The sequence below is a fragment of the Canis lupus genome, chromosome 18 (genome assembly GCF_011100685.1).
Source record: "Canis lupus familiaris isolate Mischka breed German Shepherd chromosome 18, alternate assembly UU_Cfam_GSD_1.0, whole genome shotgun sequence".
NCBI lineage: Eukaryota > Metazoa > Chordata > Mammalia > Carnivora > Canidae > Canis > Canis lupus.
Window position 1 is genome coordinate 51,357,576 of NC_049239.1, and position 14,382 is coordinate 51,371,957.

At 43.8% G+C, this 14,382-nt stretch overlaps 1 protein-coding gene across 5 annotated transcripts in view; it reads right to left on the minus strand.

Moving 5' to 3' along the window:
• DPP3 (dipeptidyl peptidase 3) overlaps positions 1 to 14,320 on the minus strand; it is a 33,092-nt gene extending 18,772 nt beyond the window's left edge. Inside the window, exons 1-5 of one of the 5 annotated variants that reach the window (XM_038563823.1) lie at positions 14,166 to 14,320; positions 12,817 to 13,091; positions 1,907 to 1,996; positions 1,229 to 1,366; positions 574 to 648 (exon numbers count right to left, since the gene is read on the minus strand). In XM_038563823.1, the coding sequence (XP_038419751.1) occupies positions 574 to 648; positions 1,229 to 1,366; positions 1,907 to 1,996; positions 12,817 to 13,091; positions 14,166 to 14,217 (630 nt within the window). In that variant the 5' untranslated portion in view covers positions 14,218 to 14,320. Of the gene's footprint in view, positions 1 to 573; positions 649 to 1,228; positions 1,367 to 1,906; positions 1,997 to 12,816; positions 13,095 to 13,395; positions 13,641 to 13,860; positions 14,107 to 14,165 lie in introns of those variants that run through there. The other 4 variants (XM_038563822.1, XM_038563825.1, XM_038563824.1 and 1 more) reach the window with 4 other exon arrangements.
• Between the last annotated feature and the right edge of the window lie 62 nt (positions 14,321 to 14,382).

Sequence of the window (14,382 nt, forward strand, 5' to 3'; positions counted from 1 at the left end):
CAGAACGGGCTGCAAGGTGGGAGGAAAAGGGGTCCACACCAGGGAAGGAAGGTACAGAGGCAAAGCAGGCTGGGGCCTCTGGGGGAACCTGGCTAAGTCCACTGCGATGGGGAGAGGGCAGGTGGGCAGGCCAGGCCAGGCTTTCCCACTCTACTCCATATGCTGAGCCCTAACTTTTACTAAGTGCTGACTCCCCTGTGTCAAGCACTACACGCTCTCGGCTAACCCAGGGCCACGCGAGGCAGCAGACGTGGAAACTGGTTACACAGCTGCTGGGAAGCAGACCCTAGGAGTCTAGGGCCCAGACCCAGGGCCCAACAGGAAGCAGCTCTAATCTTCTGCACCATCCTGCCCTGAGGCTGTCATGAGGCCTTCAGCCTGGGAGCAGCTCTATCGCTGGCACACATGGGCACGTCTTCACTGGAGCCATGCCAGCTCTTAGACAATGATTCTAAGACTAGTCTTTTCTACTTCAAACACCCAAAATGCTGTGTCTCTGGACCCAAGCTGAGACCCAGGAGTGGGTGCCAATGGCAAGGGGGCCCCATCAAACCAATATTCCAACCCTCAAACCTGTGAGTCCAGAAAGTCTTGAGCCAGTTTGGCATCTTCCATGGTACAATCCCCAGAGAAGTAGGTAGTGATTCCCTGTCAGTGAAGGGGACAGATGGAAAGGAGGAACTGCCAGGGTCAAGACATACTACCCCCAGCCCCCTGCTTCCTGTACCCCCTCCCAGCATCCCCCACTCTGCCTCCTCGATCTGTTTCCAGGGGAAAAAATTGTAACACAAATCACAAACAGAGGCCCATCTCCAGCCTCCCTGAAGCTCTGCTCCAGCCTTTCCTGGGCTGGCCCACCCTGAAAGCTTGCCATGGCCCTCACAATAGGCAGTTGCTAGATAGCTTCCAGAGGTGGGAAGCCTGGGATCCCTCCTGGCCCATCTTCTCCTCCTCAGTTCCCTCTAACTCTCAGCTCAGCTCTTCTCTCCTTCCCTTCTGCATACACCTCCCTAGGATGTCAGAACCAGAAAGGCATTCAGGAAGTATTCCATCCAACTTGCTTCATAGTTTACAGATGACAAAACTGAAGCCCGTGGTGGGGGGCAGCTTTGCCTCAAGAGCGTGAGCCAAAGCCCACTTCGTCCCTGCCCAGTACCCGGTACCCTCCCCTCCATGCCAGGTGACTTCAAAGGATGCCCTGCACACTCCGTATGGTTGGGGGCCTCACCTCCTTCCCCAGCCCGAGGTGTCGAAGCCTTGGCTCCAGAGAGAACATGAGCTCCCTGCAGGTCTGCCAGAGGCTCCTGATTCCTTCCGGGTGCTGCTGAGCTGCCTTACTCCCCAGGATCACTCGTTCCAGCTTCTCCTGCAGGGAAAAAGGCCATAGCACCCAAACCTGTCTTCTCGATCCTCCACACCCAGCTTTTCTCCCACAGTCTGAGACCTGGCTCAAAGTGTGACTGATGGACTAGCAGCATCGGTGTTGCTCAAGAAATGGTGAACCTCAGGCCCCACTACAGAACCGTTAAGTCAGAAACTGCATTTCAACAAGATGGCCAGGCAACTTGTGTATACAGTTAGTGCGGGAAACCCAGGTGTAAGAACTGCCTCTGCCCCAGTTAGGCTCGAGCGCCACAGTCCCAGTGACGGACTCTCCATTCCTGGGCCTCTCCACCATCCCCCGTGATGACCAGGTTCCATTTCTGCAAGCACTTCATGTTCCCAGAGCACTTCCACATCCCTCCCTTGGATGCCCTCAGGTCAGCACAGTCAAGAAGAAACACTGTTTTTCCATTATATGTGAGGAGCATGGCAGTGGCAGGGTCAAGGTTCCCTCCGCTTAGGCCCCCACTACCATCCCGCCAGCCCCAAATTCCTTACTTTCCCCGGCACTCTCCCAACTCACCTTGGGCAGGTTAGGAACAAATTTGGTGTCGCCAAAGGACTTGTAGTTGCCCATGTTGGAGTAGATACCCGCAGCATATACCAGGAATGCCTAGGGGGAGGTGGACATCAGAGACACGGAAGCACAGCCTCCCCTAACCCCAGGGAGATTCCCTCCTGAGATGTTAACACCTGGAGGAACCAGTATAGGTGAGGCTGGGAAATCTGGGGGCAGGACTCAGATCCTGGGAGGCTCCAGTCTGGCCTCAATATACTTTCATAGACCAATCTTCACATACCCATTGTCCAGCCAAACTGGTCTTCTCGGTAGCTCCCAAACACAGCCACCCTGTTCCTGCGATGCCCAGCACCCTCTCAGCTACTCGCGGCCATTCCATATGACCTCTGAAGTGTAAACACTGCCTCTGCCTCCTTCTGCAGAAAGCCCCCACAGGGCAGGCAGCTGGCATTGGAAGCATCAAATGTTAGACCTGGAGGGACCTTGATCATCTGCTCTACAGCTTTTGCAGGCCCAAAACTTATTCTTCCTTCCTCTGGCAACAAGACTTCAATCTTCCTCTTGGGAAGGAGGGGGATCTCCCTTCTCTGACTCCAGGGGTAGGCACAGGCTCAAGCCAGACAGTAGGAGCCCTATCCAGGCAATTTCCTAGTGGCAGAGAGCCTGTTCCTATACTAGGGATCATCGAGCTTGGAGTCCCTCGACCTCCCCTACTGGAGTGAGGAAAGAAAGCAAAGCTGAGAGATGAAGACTGCATCAAAATGCTATCAGTGGGGCACTTGGGTGGCTCAGTGGTTGAGAGTAATCCTCGGGTCCTGGGATCAAGTCTTGCATCAGGCTCCCCAGGGAGCCTGCTCCCCCTCTACCTGTCTTTGCCTCTCTCTCTGTGTGTCTCTCATGAATAAATAAATAAATAAAATCTTAAAAAAAAATGCTATCACTGAGCCCCTGAATCCAGCCATGACTGAATCCTGCCCTAGCTCTAGACTTTTCAATTATGGGAGCCTAGAACTCTTTTTAAAAATAGACTTTTGGGATCCCTGGGTGGCGCAGCGGTTTAGCGCCTGCCTTTGGCCCAGGGCGCGATCCTGGAGACCCGGGATCGAATCCCACGTCAGGCTCCCGGTGCATGGAGCCTGCTTCTTCCTCTGCCTGTGCTCTGCCTGTCTCTCTCACTGTGTGCCTATCATAAATAAATAAAAAAATTTAAAAAAAAATACTTTTTTTTTTTGAGAATTTTAGATCTACAGCAAAACTGGGCAAAAAGTATACAGATTTCCCATGTACCCTTGTGCCCCCACACGAACAGCCCTCCCTATTATCAACATCTCCCACTGGAGTGGCACATTTGTTACAAGTGATAAACCTACACAGACACATCATCACCCAAAGACCATAGTCTACGTTAGGGTTCACTCCTGGTGTTGTACATTTTATGGGTTTAGACAAATGGATGGCATATACCCACTATTATGTAGATACATTACTCTGTACTATGGAGTAGTTTCACTGCCCTATATATCCCTCTCAATGCCTGGCAACCACTGATCTTTTTTTTACTATCTCCATGGTTTTTTCTTTTCCAGAATATCCTATACTTAGAATTAAATATATGTAGGCTTTTCAGAGTGGCTCCTTTACTTACTAATATGCATTTGACTTTCCTCATCTCTTTTCATGGCTTGATACTTCATATCTTTCTAGCACCAAATAATATTCCATTGTCTAGATGGACCAAATTTGTCAATTCACTTACTGAAGGACATCTTGGTTGCTCCCACTGTTGGCAATTATGAATAAAGCTGCTACAAACATCCACGTGCAGGTTTTTGTGTGGACATAAGTCTTTACCTCAAGATTTCACTTCAGTAAATACCAAGGAGCATGATTGCTGGATCACATAGTAAGAGTGGGTTTCTTTTGCAAGAAACTGTCAAACTACCTTCCACAGTAGCTGTATAATTTTGCATTCTCACCAGCAGTGAACAAGAATTCCTGTTGTTCCACATCCGTAACACCATCTGGGTGTTGTCAGTGTCTTGGATTTTGGCAAAGTAATGGGTGTGTAGTGGTTGTCTCATTATTTTTATTTGTAATTCCCTAATGACATATGATGTGGAACATGTCTTCAAACACTTATTTGCCATTTGTATATTTTCTTTGGTAAAGTATCTGTTACAGTCTTGGCCTACTTAATTGGGTTGCTTGTTTTCTTATTGTTGAATTTTAAGAGTTCTTTATATATATTCTGGCTAATAGTCTTTTATCAAATACATCTTTTGCAAATATTTTTTCTGTGGCTTGACTTTCATTCTCTTGACAGTGTATTTCACAAAGCAGAACTTTTAAATTACATTGAAGTCTAGGGGCACCTGGCTGGCTCAGTCAGTTGGGTGTCTGCCTTTGGCTTAGGTCATGATGGAGCCCTACATCGGGCTCCCTGGTCAGTGGAGGGCCTGCTTCTCCCTCTTCCACTGCCCTCCCCCTGCTTGTGTTCTCTCTCTCTCTTAAATAAATAAAATCTTTTAAAATAATGACATTGCAGCCCAGCTTATCAATTATTTCTTTACGGATTATATTTGGACTTCTACCTAAAAAGTCATCTCCATATCCAAGGTCATCTAGATTTTCTATGTTATCTTTTGAGAATTTTACAGTTTTGTATTTAACATTTAAATCTGTGATCCACTTTGAATTGATTTTTGAAAGATGTAAGGTTCACATCTGATCTAGACTCTCTTCCTTTCTTTCTTTCTTTCTTTCTTTCTTTCTTTCTTTCTTTCTTTCTTTCTTTCTTTTCTTCTTTTCTTTTCCTTTTCTTTTTTTTTTTTTCATGTGGATATCCAGTTATTCCAGAACCATTTGCTGAAAAGACAATTTTTACTCCATTTTGTTGCTTTGCTCCTTTGTCAAAGACCAGTTGACTGAATTTATGGGGGTCTATTTCTGGTCTATTCCGTTGATTGATTTGTCTATCCTTTGGCCAACACCATACTGTCTTGATTTACTATAGTTTTATAGTAAGTCTATAGTGAATGGTGCTGATCCTCCAACTTTATTCTTCTTCACTCTTTCCCCAATATTGTGTTGAGAATAAAATAACTTGCTGGGATTTTTATTCACGTTGCATTGAATCTATAGATAAAGTTGGGAAGAACTAATATCTTGACAATACTAAATCTTCCTATTTATGAACATGGTTTCTCTCTCCATTTATTTAGTTCTTTGATATCTTTCATCAGGTTTGTAGTTTTCCTCATAGTTTTATATATGTTTTGTATTATTGTTTTGTTTTGTTTTGTTTTGTATTTTTTAACTTATATATTCCACTTTCTTGTGTGCTATTAGAAATGGTATTATGGTTTTAATTTCAAATTCTTCTTGTTCCTTTCTGGTATATTAAAAGCAATGGACTTTTGCATATTAACTTTGTACCCTGCAACCTTGCTATAACTGCTTATGAGTTCCAGGAATTTTTTGGTCAGTTCTTTTGGATTTTGTGCAAAGATGGTCAATCATGTTTTCTGTGAACAAAGACAGTTTTGTGTCTTCCTTCTCAATCTGCATGTTTTATTTCCTGTTCTTGCCTTATTGCATTAGGTAGGACTTCTGGTACAATGCTGAAAAGCAGTGGTAGGGGACTTCCATGCCTTGTTCCTAATCTTAGTAGGAAATCTTTGAGATTTTTACCATTAAATATGATGTTAGCTACAGGTTTTTGTTTTTAGCTATAGGGTTTTTATAGATAGGCTTTATCTTTATCAAGTTGAGGAAGCTTCCCTCTATTCCTAAAATATGGATTTTGTCGAATGTTTTTTCTGCATCTATTGATATGATCACATGGTTTTCTTCTTTAGCTTGTTGACATGATGAATTATTTATTTTCAAATGTTGAACCCGATTTGCACACCCAGAGTAAATCCTACTTGGTCGTGGTGTATAGTTTTTTTATACATTGTTGGATTTGATTTGCTAATATTTTGTTGAGGATTTTTCATCTATGTAAAAGAGAGATATCGGTCTGTAGTTTTCTTGTAATGCCCTTATCTGGTTTTGGAATTAGGATAATGTTAGCTTCATTGAATAAATTAGGAAGGATTTCCTCTGTTCCTCTCTCTATTTTAAAGATTTTATTTATTTATTTGAGAGTGAAAGAGAGAGCACAAGCGGGGTGAGGGGTCAAGGGAGAAGCACACTCTCTGCTGAGCAGGGAGCCCAATGCAGGGCTCAATCCTGGGACTCCAGGATCATGGCCTGAGCTGAAGACAGACACTTAACTGACTGAGCCAACTAGGTACCCGTTTCTCTCTTTTGAAAGGGATCATAGAGAACTGTCATAATATCCTTAAATGTTTGGAATAATTTACTAGTGAACCCATATGAGCCTGGTACTTTCTGTTTGGGAAGGTTATTAATTACTGACTCAAATTCTTTAATCCCCATGGGATTTATAGTGATGTCTCAAATTTCATTTCTGACATTAATAGTTTATGACTTCTCTCTTTATCCCTTAGATTGGTCAGAGGCTAATCAATCATGATGGTCTGAATGTTTGTGTTCCCCACCCCAATTCATACATTGAACTTTAACCCCTAAAGTGATGGTATTAGAAGGTGGGGCCCTTGGGAGGTGGTTAGGTCATGAGGGTAAGAGCCCTCACCATTGGGATTAGTGCCCTTATAAGAGACACCAGAGAGCTAGTTCACCCATTCCACCATGATAGGACACAGGGAGAAGTTAGCAGTTTGCAAACTGAACCATGCTCTTGGATTTTCAGTCTCCGGAACTCTGAGAAATAAATTTCTCTTTATAAGCCACTCAAGTGGTTTTTTTTTTTTTTTTAAGATTGTATTTATTTATTCATGAGAGACACACAGAGAGAGAGAGGCAGACACAGGCAGAGGGAGAAGCAGGCTCCATGCAGGGAGCCTGACGTGGGACTCGATCCCAGGTCTCCAGATCAGGCCCTGGGCTGAAGGTGGCGCTAAATCGCTGAGCCACCCCGGCTGCCCTCAAGTGGTATTTTGTTATAACAGTCCAAACAGACTAAGATATCAGCTTTGCTGATGTTTTCAAAGAACCAGATTTGGCTTCATTAATTTTCCCTACTGATTTCCTGTTATCAATGTTATTGATTTCTGCTCTAATTCTTTTTCTTTTCTTCTGGATTTAATTCGCTCTTCTTTTTTTTTCCTAAGGTGAAAACAGATGATTGATTTTAGACCTTTCTTCTTTTCTAATATATGCTTCAATGCTATAAATTTCCCTCTAAGCACTGCTTTTGCTGCATCCCACAAATTTTGACAAGTTGTATTTTCATTTTAGTTCAAAAAATATATATGTATATATTTTTATGTGTGTATGTGTATATATGCATGTTTATGTGTGTGTATGTATGTGTATATATATATATACATTATATATATATATATATAAAATTTATTTATTTATTATTTATTTGAGAGAGAGAGAGCATGCGGGTAGGGGAAGCAGAGGGAGAAGGAGTCTTAAGCAGCTTCTGTTGTAAGCCCAGAGCCTGATGTAGGGCTCAGTCTCACAACCCTGCAATCATGACCTGAGCTGAAACCAATGAAACCAAGAGTTGGATGCTTAACCAACTGGACCACCCAGGTGCCCCCCTCAAAAAAAAAAAATATATATATATATATATTTTAAGATTTATTTATTTATTCGTGATAGACGTAGAGAGAGACAGAGGCAGAGACACAGGAGGAGGGAGAAGCAGGTTCCATGCCAGGAGCCTGACGTGGGACTCGATCCCGGGACTCCAGGATTGCACCCCTGGCCAAAGGCAGGCGCTAAACCGCTGGGCCACCCAGGGATCCCCCAAAATATATATATTTTTAAGTAGGCCCCACACCCAGTGTGGAGACCAATGTGGGGCTTGAACTCATGACCCTGAGATCAAGACCTGAGCTGAGAACAAAGGTTGGTCACTTAACTGACTGAGCCACCGAGGTACCCCTTAGTTCAAAATATTTTTAAATTTCTCCTGAGATTTCTTCTTTGACCCATGTGCTATTTAGAAGTATGTTGTTCAATCTCCAAGTATTTGGGGATTTTCCAGATATTTTTGTTATTGATATCTAATTTAATTCCATTTTCATCTAAGAGCAGATATTGTATTACTTCCGTTCTTTTAAATTTATTAAGGTGTGTGTTTTATAGACCTGAATGTGGTCTCTCTTCGTGGACCTTCCATATGAGCTCAAGAATACATATGCTGCTGTTGTTGGATGAAGTAGACTACTAGATGGGCATGATATCCAGTTGATTGATGGTGTTGTTGAGTTCAACTAGGTCCTTACTGATTTTCTGTCTGCTAGATCTGTCTGCTAGAATGATGCTACAGTCTCCCACCTGTAGTAGTGGATTCATCTATTTCTCCTTGCAGTTGTATCAGTTTTTGTCTCAAATATTTTGATGCTCTGTTAGACACATACACGTTAAAGACTGTTGTCTTCTTGGAGAACTGACTCTTTTATTGTATGTAATGCCCTCTTCATCCCTGATAACTCTCCAGGCTCTGAAATTTGCAAAATTAATATAGCTACTCCCACTTTCTTTTCATTAGTGTTGGTATGGTATATCTTTCTCTACCCATTTACTTTTTTTAAAAAAAGATTTTATTTATTTATTCATGAGAGACACAGAGAAGCAAGTAGAAGAGGGAGGAGAAGCAGGCTCCTTGAAGGGAGCCCGACGCAGGACTCTATCTCCAGACCCAGGATTACGCCCTGAGCCAGAGGCAGACACCCAACCACTGAGCCACCCACATCCTTCTATGCATTTACTCTTAATTTATGTGTCTTTCTATTTAAGTAGGCTTCTTGTAGACAATATATATTTCAGTCTTGTTTTTTGATCCATTCTAATTATATCTGTCTTTAAATTGGAACATGTCGACCACTGATGTTCAAAGTGATCACTGATAAAAAAAAAAAGTGATCACTGATATGGTAGGATTAGTATCTACCATCTTTGTTACTGTTTTCTATTTGTGTCCTTGTTCTTTGTTCCTATTTTTTGTCTTCTATTCTTTTTCTTCCTTTTGTAGTTTTAACTGAGCTTTTACATAAGTCCATTTTGTCTCCTTTCTTAGCTTGTCAGTTATACGTTTTTACTTTTCAGTGTTTGCCCTAGATTTTGCAATATGCCTTTATAACTAATCCAAGTGTACTTTCATATAACACTATACTGCCTCATGGGTAGTGTACCTCATAACAAAATAATTCTAATTCCTGTCTCCTCTCCCTTGCATCATTACTTGCGTCACTTATTTCATGTGTATATAAGCACATGTAGGCTTTATATATGTATAAATATGTAAATTATATGTAATATAAACATTAGCATACATAACCAATACATTGTTGCTATTACTTTGAACAAATAGTTATCTCTTAGATTAAGAATAAAAAAATATTAAGTTTTATTTTACTTTCATTTATTCTTTCTCCAATGTACTCCCTTTTTTATGTAGATTTGAGTTTCAGACCTCTATCATTTTTCTTTCCTCTGAAGAACTTTGTGTTTTGTTTTTTAAAGATTTTATTTATTTATTCATAGACAGAGAGAGAGAGAGGCAGAGACACAGGCAGAGGGAGAAGCAGGCTCCATGCAGGGAGCGGACTCGATCCCGGGTCCCCAGGATCACACCCCAGGCTGCAGGCGGCGCCAAACCGCTGTGCCACCCGGGCTGCCCTCCTCTGAAGAACTTTGAATATTTCTTGCAAAGCAGGTCTACTGGTAATACATGACTTCAATTTTTGTTCATCTGAGAAAGTCTGTTTTTCCTTCACTTTTGAAGGAGAGTTTCACAAGATACAGAATTCTAGGCTGGTGGTTTTTTCTCTCAACACTTGAAATACTTCAGTGCACTCTCTTCTTCCTTGTGTGGTTTCTGAGAAGTTGGATGCAATTCTTATCTTTGCTCCCCTATAGGTAAGAACTATTTTAACTCCAGCTTCTTCTAGTACTTTTTCTTTGATTTATTTTTTGTAGTTTTAAAACATGCCTAAGTGTAGTTTTTTGGCATTTAATATTCTACTTAGTGTTCACTGAGCTTCATGGATCTGCGGTTTAGTATACGACATTAATTTGAGGAAATTCTCAATCATTATTGTTTCAGATATTTTTTCGTTTTCTCTTTCTTCCTCTTCTGATATTCCCATTATATATACATTACACCTCCTGCAGTTGCCCTATGGTTCTTGGATACTCTGTCCTGTGTTTTTTAGTCTTTTTTCTCTTTGCTTGTCAGTTTTGAAGATTTCTATTGAGATATCCTCAAGATGGGATGCCTGGGTGGCTCAGCATTTGAGTGTCTGCCTTTGGCTCAGGGCATGATCCCAGAATCCTGGGATCGAGTCCTGCATCAGGCTTCCTGTGTGGGACCTGCTTCTGTCTCTGCCTCTTTCTCTGTGTGTCTCTCATGAATAAATAAATAAAATCTTTAAAAAGAGAGAGAGAGAGAGAGATCCTCAAGCTCAGTGAGTAGTTTCTCAGCTGGGTCAAGTCTACTAATAAGCCCAGCAAAGGCATTCTTCATTTCTATGGGTTTTTTTACTTCTAGCAGTGTTGGTTCTTAGGACTTCTATCTCTTTGCCCATCTATCTGTTCTTGCATGTTATCTACTTTATCCATTAGAGTCCTTAGCATATTAATCACGGTTGTTTTAACTCCTGGTCTGATAAGTCCAACCTCCCTGCCATGTCTGAAACTGCTTCTGATGCTTTATCTCTTCAAACTGCGTTTTTTGCCTTTAGTATGTTTTGTCCTTTTTTCTTCATAGCCAGACATGATGTACTGGGTAAAAGGAACTGCTGTAAATAGGCCTTCAGTAATGGGATGGTAAGGTGTGGAAGCAGGAGAAGCATTCTCCAGTCCCATGATTAGGTCTCAGCAGTCTTTTAGTGAGCCTTTACCTCTGGACTGTGAACTTCGCATGTGCCTCTAAGTCCTGTGTCTCCCCCCACCCACTGCCCTGTTTTAGGTGGGACAGGATGACTAGAACGGTCTGGAGTGGGATATTTTCCTCCACCCAGCTCAATTAGGCTCTGATAAAACCCTAGCAGGTTAGGTTCTGGTGATATAGTTTCTCCTGAGAGCAAACTGTAAAGAACAGAACATTATGGCATTTTCCAAAAATGGTTCCATTTCCCCTACCCCTGCAAGAAGCATGGGGCTTTCTCTCTGAAATTCATTGTGAGGACCAAGATCCTGAAGATAACATTCCCCAAATTTCCAAAAGTGTGGAGACCCCTTCTCTGACTGGGCCTCCTATAATTTGTCAATCACAGTTTAGGTTTTCCTACTCTAGCACTTGGTCTAGGGAAGGATTCTGTCATGAATTTTTTTTACCGGTGAGTTCTGATTCTCTGTACCCACTTGTCTGTCTCTCCAATTTGGGGGCAAGCAGTTAGCCCCTGTGCCCTCACTTCTGTTAAAGACACAAGAAAAGTTATTGATTTTCCAGTTTGTTCACCTATTACTTGTCGTTAGGACGGACTAGTGACTTGTAGGCTCCTTACACCCTGGACTAGAAACTGGAAGTCATGATTTTCATTTTTACTTAAGCCAATCTGAGGTGGGTTTCTGCTATTTGCAAACAAAAATATCCCACTGGGAATAGTAATACCTAGGCCACACTTTCCCAGTGATTAACTCTTTTAATGAATAAGTCAAAGTCTAGAGATGGGATGTTATTACTAAAGTTAAAAAAAGGTAGAAGAAACAGCCTGGGCCTCAGCTCAGAGATAAACAATCCAAACCCTTTATTTTACATATATAAAAACAGGCCATATTCTCATACATTCTTGGTGAAACTTTTGTAAAAGATGATTTAACAACATCAATCAATTGCAAATGTACATAGAACCTTTGACCCAGCAATGCTACTTCTAGACATAGATCCTACTCACACAGGTGTACAAGTATGCTCACTGTGGCACTTTTCTAAGAAGAATCAGGAATAATCTAAATGTCCAACAAAAAGAAAAGATTAAATTGATTAAGGTGTACACAGCAGTAGAGTGCTTCACAGTCAACAAAAAGGATGAGGTAGATTGATATGTGCCCCATGAAGTTCTCCAAGACATGGTATTTAATTAAAAAAAAAAAAAAAGGCAGGACTCATAAGAACATGGAGAACATGATCTCATTTATGTAAATGACAAAGTGAGGAACTAGTACACGTTTGCATGTATAGGAGTAGGAATGCAATACACAGAGGAATTAGGCTATATACCCCAGCATCCAAGGAGTGATCTTTGTGTTTTGTATTGTGTTTTTCTGCATTGTGGCAATGCCCTACGAATACATGTAAGTATTACTTGGCCAGGGACCCTGGGTGGCTCAGCGGTTGAGTGTCTGCCTTTGGCTCAGGGCGTGGTCCTGGAGTCCCAGGATCAAGCTCATCAAGCTCCTCTCAAGGAGCCTGCTTCTCCCTCTGCCTATGTCTCTGCCTTTCTCTCTCTCTGTTTCTCATGAATAAATAAATAAAATCTTAAAAAAAAGTATTACTTGGCCAAAAGACCCACAAACAAACAAAAGCCAGGGGACAGGCAGGGACACAACATGGTAGAGGAAGATCTAGTCCAGTACTCAGACCTCCTAATTCCTACCCTGGACTCATTCCTCTACCATCTCTGAGTCTCCATAGCTGTTTCCTTCACTCATAGCAGCCACTATTTATCTTGAAGTCAGGCCACTGTAACCCTAGGAGGTACAAACAACCCTCATGCCCATTTTACAGATGAGAAGACTGAAGCTCCAGGAGAGGTTCCTGTACTGTTGGTCTAATCTAAAGAGAAAGACCTTTGTCCCCCTGCTTGTGGTCCCTCATACTCAGAAGCCACTCAGGAAAGGCTGGATGACCTAAAAGAACTGACCTGATACTCCTCCTCGGTAAGGCCCTCAGCCAGGGCATGCTGGTGCAGCTGGTCAGGGTCCTGTGCACGGAAGAGGCGGCTGAGCAGGGCATAGATGTAGGGGGCCTCAGGGGAGGTCTGCAACAGCACAGCCAGGCCTCCATACCAGGCGGCCCGTGACAGGTGGTGGGCATAGAGGCGCTCTGTGGGCGACAGCAGACGGAAGGCCTCACGACAGTCCAGGCTAAACACACCGATGTCATTGGGCAGGATGTACTGGGCGTCTGCCATGGGACCTGCTGAGAACCATTACCATCATCACAGCCATCATTTACCACACACCAACTGCCCACCTAACTGCACTCTCATAGTCTCATTTACTCCTCCCCCAAGCCCATTCACAGATATGCTAATTGAGGCTCAGAGGTTAGGTGACTCATGCAAGGATATTATAAAATATACCAGTGGGTCATATTTGGCCTTGGGCCCTTCAACCTTAAAGTGTGAATTTAACTTTTAGCATTACAGATGGGGAAACTGAGGCCCAGAGAGGCTAGGAACTTTGCCTACTAACACAAGGGAGGGGTCAGAAGCAGAGACCTGCATCTCTAGACTCCCAGCCTGGGCCCCTCAGGCTCCTCTCCTCCTTCTCTGACTTCCTAGCCTCCTCTTCAGAATTCTCCTGTAAGTTCAATTCCACCCACCATTGTGTTCACAAGGACAGAGTTCCAGGCTACCAACTTAAAGACCCAGGTCCAAACCTGATTCAGCCCTAGGCTCCTAAAAGTCAGTTGCTTCACTTTTCTGTGCCCCAATTTCCACCTCCCTAAAATGAGGGGAGGATAATGTTCTCCAACCTCATCAGGAGGGTGTCCAATCTGTCTCACTCTCATTCTTTTAACTGCCTTTTTTTTTTTTTTTTTTTTTTTTTTTTTTGGCCCTCCATCCTCCTACCCTCTCCCTGTGCTGGGCCACGGGAGCTACAGAGCCACATTAGTTCGGAGCTGGAAGAAAACTCATTTTACAGACAGAGAAACTGAGACATAGAGAGGCCACGCAACTTACCACGCAAGTCTCACAGCCTCGCTGGGACCCGGGCTCTCCCGACCCAGGGCATGCTCCACCCCGCCCTTCCTAACGCGGACAGTGTGTCCAGCCTCCCCCACCACTCCGGATGCTCCGCCCCAAGAGCACAACCCTCGGGGTTAACTCTTTGCTGCCCGGGGGACTCCTTGGCCACGGGGCCGCGATGAATGCGGAAGGGGTACCGCATGGCAAGCAGAAAGGGAATAATCTTGCGTTCGGTCCAGACTCGCCCTGTCCCCCAGGATGGCGCATTGTGACCCCGAAACCCGGGCGCAACTCCTCACCTGCAGCAGCTGCTCTCATCGCAAACTCACTTCCTGCTTCCGGCTCCCCCATTCATTGGGGGCTCCGTGAACTCCGCCCCCCGTGGCCAATTGTCGGGCTCCGGGGCCGGGGATGGGCGTCAGCTCCAGCCAATAGGCGCGCCGAGGCGCCCTCCGTCGCCCGCCGCCGCCGCTCCCGGGCCCCACCGGGTCACGCGCGGGATGGCCCCGCGGCCTT